The sequence below is a fragment of the Nicotiana tomentosiformis genome, chromosome 5 (assembly GCF_000390325.3).
Source record: "Nicotiana tomentosiformis chromosome 5, ASM39032v3, whole genome shotgun sequence".
Taxonomy (NCBI): Eukaryota; Viridiplantae; Streptophyta; class Magnoliopsida; order Solanales; family Solanaceae; genus Nicotiana; species Nicotiana tomentosiformis.
In genome coordinates, this window is record NC_090816.1 from 137,962,975 (window position 1) to 137,966,368 (window position 3,394).

Below are 3,394 nucleotides of genomic sequence, written 5' to 3' on the forward strand. Positions count from 1 at the left end.
TCACAGTCCTTGTTGGGATGAGCTCATTTTTTCTCATTTTGGATCACGGTCATGCCTCCTTTCTTTGGCACACATTGCACCGGGCTCACCCCGACGTCTAGCCACTTGATGATTTCCTTCTTCACCACCTCCTGCATGGACGAGTTTAATCTTCTTTGGTGCTCCACACTAGGTTTGCTTCCTTGCTCTAATTGTATTTTGTGCTCACAAGTTCTGGCAGGAATCCCTCGGATGTCCGTTATTATCCACCCAATGGCTTGTCGATGTTCCCTCGGGACATTCAATAAATGATCTACCTGCACATCATTCAATAAAGAAGAAACGATTACCGGTAAAGTATCATTAGAGCCAAGAAATTTATACCTTAAGTGTGGTGGAAGTGGCTTGAGTTCAAGTTATGGCGGCTCAATAATTGAAGGCTTTGCGGAGGGAGTGGCTCTATTCTCTAAGTCAAGAGAAAGCTTCTTTGGAGCGTAAGTGTAGGACCCACGTCCTTCTAATGCATTCATCGATTCCATGTACCCCTCCATGTTTTCACCATCAAAATTTACCAATATCGCCGCCAAAGCCTCACCTAGGCATTCTTCTTCCATCTTTATTTTACTTGCGTCCTCTACCTCATCAACAACATGAATGACTGAGATGCCTTCATATGCATGTGGAAACTTCCTACCCTTACTTACTTGGAAGGTGACCTCTTCATCATTAACTCAGAACTTGATTTCATTTTGTTCCGAATCCATAAGTGCTCTTCCAGTAGCAAGGAATGGCCTCCCAAGATGATAGGGATTTCTTTGTCAACGACACAGTCAAGGATCACAAAATTGGCCGAAAGGAGGAACTTTCCCACTTTCACTAGGACATCATCAATAATTCCCACTGGTCTTTTGATTGAACGATCGGCCATTTGCAACCTCATGCTTGTAAGTCTCGGCATGCTTAACCCTGCTTGCTTGTAAATAGCAAGAGGCATCAAGTTAATGCTAGCCTTATTGTCACAAAGAGCTCTTGCAAAATCTCGCAAGCCAATAGTGCATGGAATGGTGAATACTCCCGGGTCTTCTTTATTTTTAATGGTGGTTGTTGCAATAATGGAGCTAACCCGGTGAGTCACATTCACCACTTCATTCTTGGTGGTTCTTTTCTTGGTTATCAAGTCCTTTAAGTATTTAGAAAAACACGGCATCTCTTGAAAGGCTTCCACAAATGGTATGTTCACCGACAATTGCTTGAGAATGTCATAAAATTTCTCGAATTTGCTATCATCAACCCTCCTAGTAAGTCTTTGAGGAAACGGAGGGGAAGGTCTAGGAATTGGTGCTAGATCTTTTGGTGCCTCTTTCACCTTTTCCTTTATCTTTTCATGATTTGCTTCTTGGACTTTCACTTTTTTTGGGAGCTTTTCAACTTCAACAACAATCGGCACTTCAACTTGTGCCTCAAACTCTTGCTCAAGATCATCTACTCCAACAATTTGTTCATTTTCTCCTTGAAGTACCTTCCCGCTTCGTGTGGTAATTGCCATGTAATGAGAAGTTGGACCACTCCCATTACCTTTATGGTTTGCAATTGTGTCACTTGGGAGTGTGCCCTTTAGCTTTGGATTTTGCTCTCTTGACAAATCTCTCATTTGCATTTCTAGCTTTTGTATGGATGCGGTGTGTGACCCCACAAGTTCGGCCATATTTTTCATTGTATTGTCGCCTCTTTCTTGATTTTGCAATATTCTTTCAAGCATGCCCTCCAACTTGGACTCACTTGAAGAACCTTCCTTATAATGAGAGGAGTTAGAGTATTGCCCCTTTGGTGGAACATTGGGGTTTGAACTCTGGTTTGCATAGTTGTTGTTGTTGTTGCTCCAATTACCTTGACTTGATCCACCTTGATCATTGCGCCACTGTTGATGGCCTTGCCTTTTCGGGTTAGGCCTCCATTGATTTTGTTGGCGATAACCACCTTGAGAATTATGGACAAAGTTTGCTTCCTCGCACTCTTGATTCACCATGGGTTGCATATCTTCCACAACATTTACTTTCTTAGTCTGACTTTCCGTGAACATCTTGGTCAACACATTAATGTTGGTGGCAAGCCCAGTAATCACTTGGTCTCTCTCTTGGTTCTCCTTAATCATGTTGGTCATTGAGGGAGTACCGTATGCAATTCCACCCGTGGTATCTTCCAAGTGCCAAGCTTGGTTGTGCTCGGCCATCTTGTCTAGAATCTTTGTAATCCTTGGGAATGTTTTGTCCATGAAAGACCCATCCGCCGTATTTTTGGCTATCGATTGGTTCAATGGATCCAAACCCATGTAAAATTTCCCTAACAAGATTGCATCCGAAAAAGCATGATTCAGTGACCTCACTAGGTATAACTTAAAACGGTTCCATGCCTCATGTAAGTGTTCTCCTGGTAGTTATTTGAAGAAGAAGATTTTATCTCTGAGCTCGGACTTCTTGCTTTGTGGGAACCATTTGGCTAAGAAAGCACGGACGAGTTTAGGCCAAAAGTGTATGGAGTGAGGTGGTAGATTTTGGATCCATTTCCTTGCCTCTCCTGCTAGTGAGTACTTGAATACCCTCAGTCTTAGGGTATCATCTGACACGTTGTTCTCTTTGTGCATCATACACACACCCAAGAAGTTTCTAAGATGTTGTGTCGGATCATCATCGGTAGAATTCCTGAAAACCCCTCTGCTTTAAGCATTAGGATCAAACCATGTTCCACCTTGAAGGTAGTAGCATCAACTCGCGGAGGGACAATGACATTTGTGTCCTCGATGTACCCATCTATATTCGCAAAAGGATTCTCTTCTTCGTCATACTCTGCCATATTTATCTAGCATACCAAACAAAGCAAGCAAAGTGTGATGGAATAAAAAAATACGTGAAGTAAAGCATACACTAAATAGTAATTTCAAAATTATTTTCTCCGGCAACGGCGCCAAAATTTGATACGCTCAAATTACACCTAAATAAATGGTGTAAGGCGGTCGATGTCAAATATAATAACCCAACTAGGTTGGGGTCGAATCCCACAGGGAATAGGTGTAAAACAATTACTTGAATAGTATGAGACTTGACTTATGTCTTAATTCTATAAATGTTAGCTTGAAAATGGTGTAGTAATTATGTGAAGTAAAGAAGACGATTGTATTGTAAGAATGTATTTAATTTGATTAAGAAAACCAAGGTTGTGTCCCCATTGATGGAATGTAATGCTATCGGTGTTAATATGATATATTTCTAATGGAAGATCCTTTGATATGCAAATGGTTTCTAAGTGACTACCCAATATTTCCCAATAGTTGGGTAATATCTTCTCTTTAAGATTTTCCCAAATGTAAAAGAGTTGCGATTGAAAATAACCACTTAATGCCAAATTGAACCCACTTATT

General features: G+C 41.1%; 1 protein-coding gene across 1 annotated transcript; it reads right to left on the minus strand.

Annotated features, from left to right (window-relative positions):
- Positions 1-679: 679 nt before the first annotated feature.
- On the minus strand, positions 680-2,829 carry LOC104088759 (uncharacterized). Its single transcript, XM_009593496.1, has 2 exons — positions 2,715-2,829; positions 680-2,319 (listed from the first exon to the last, which is right to left on the minus strand). The coding sequence occupies exons 1-2, from the start codon at positions 2,827-2,829 to the stop codon at positions 680-682; spliced, it is 1,755 nt and encodes a 584-aa protein (XP_009591791.1).
- Positions 2,830-3,394: the final 565 nt, after the last annotated feature.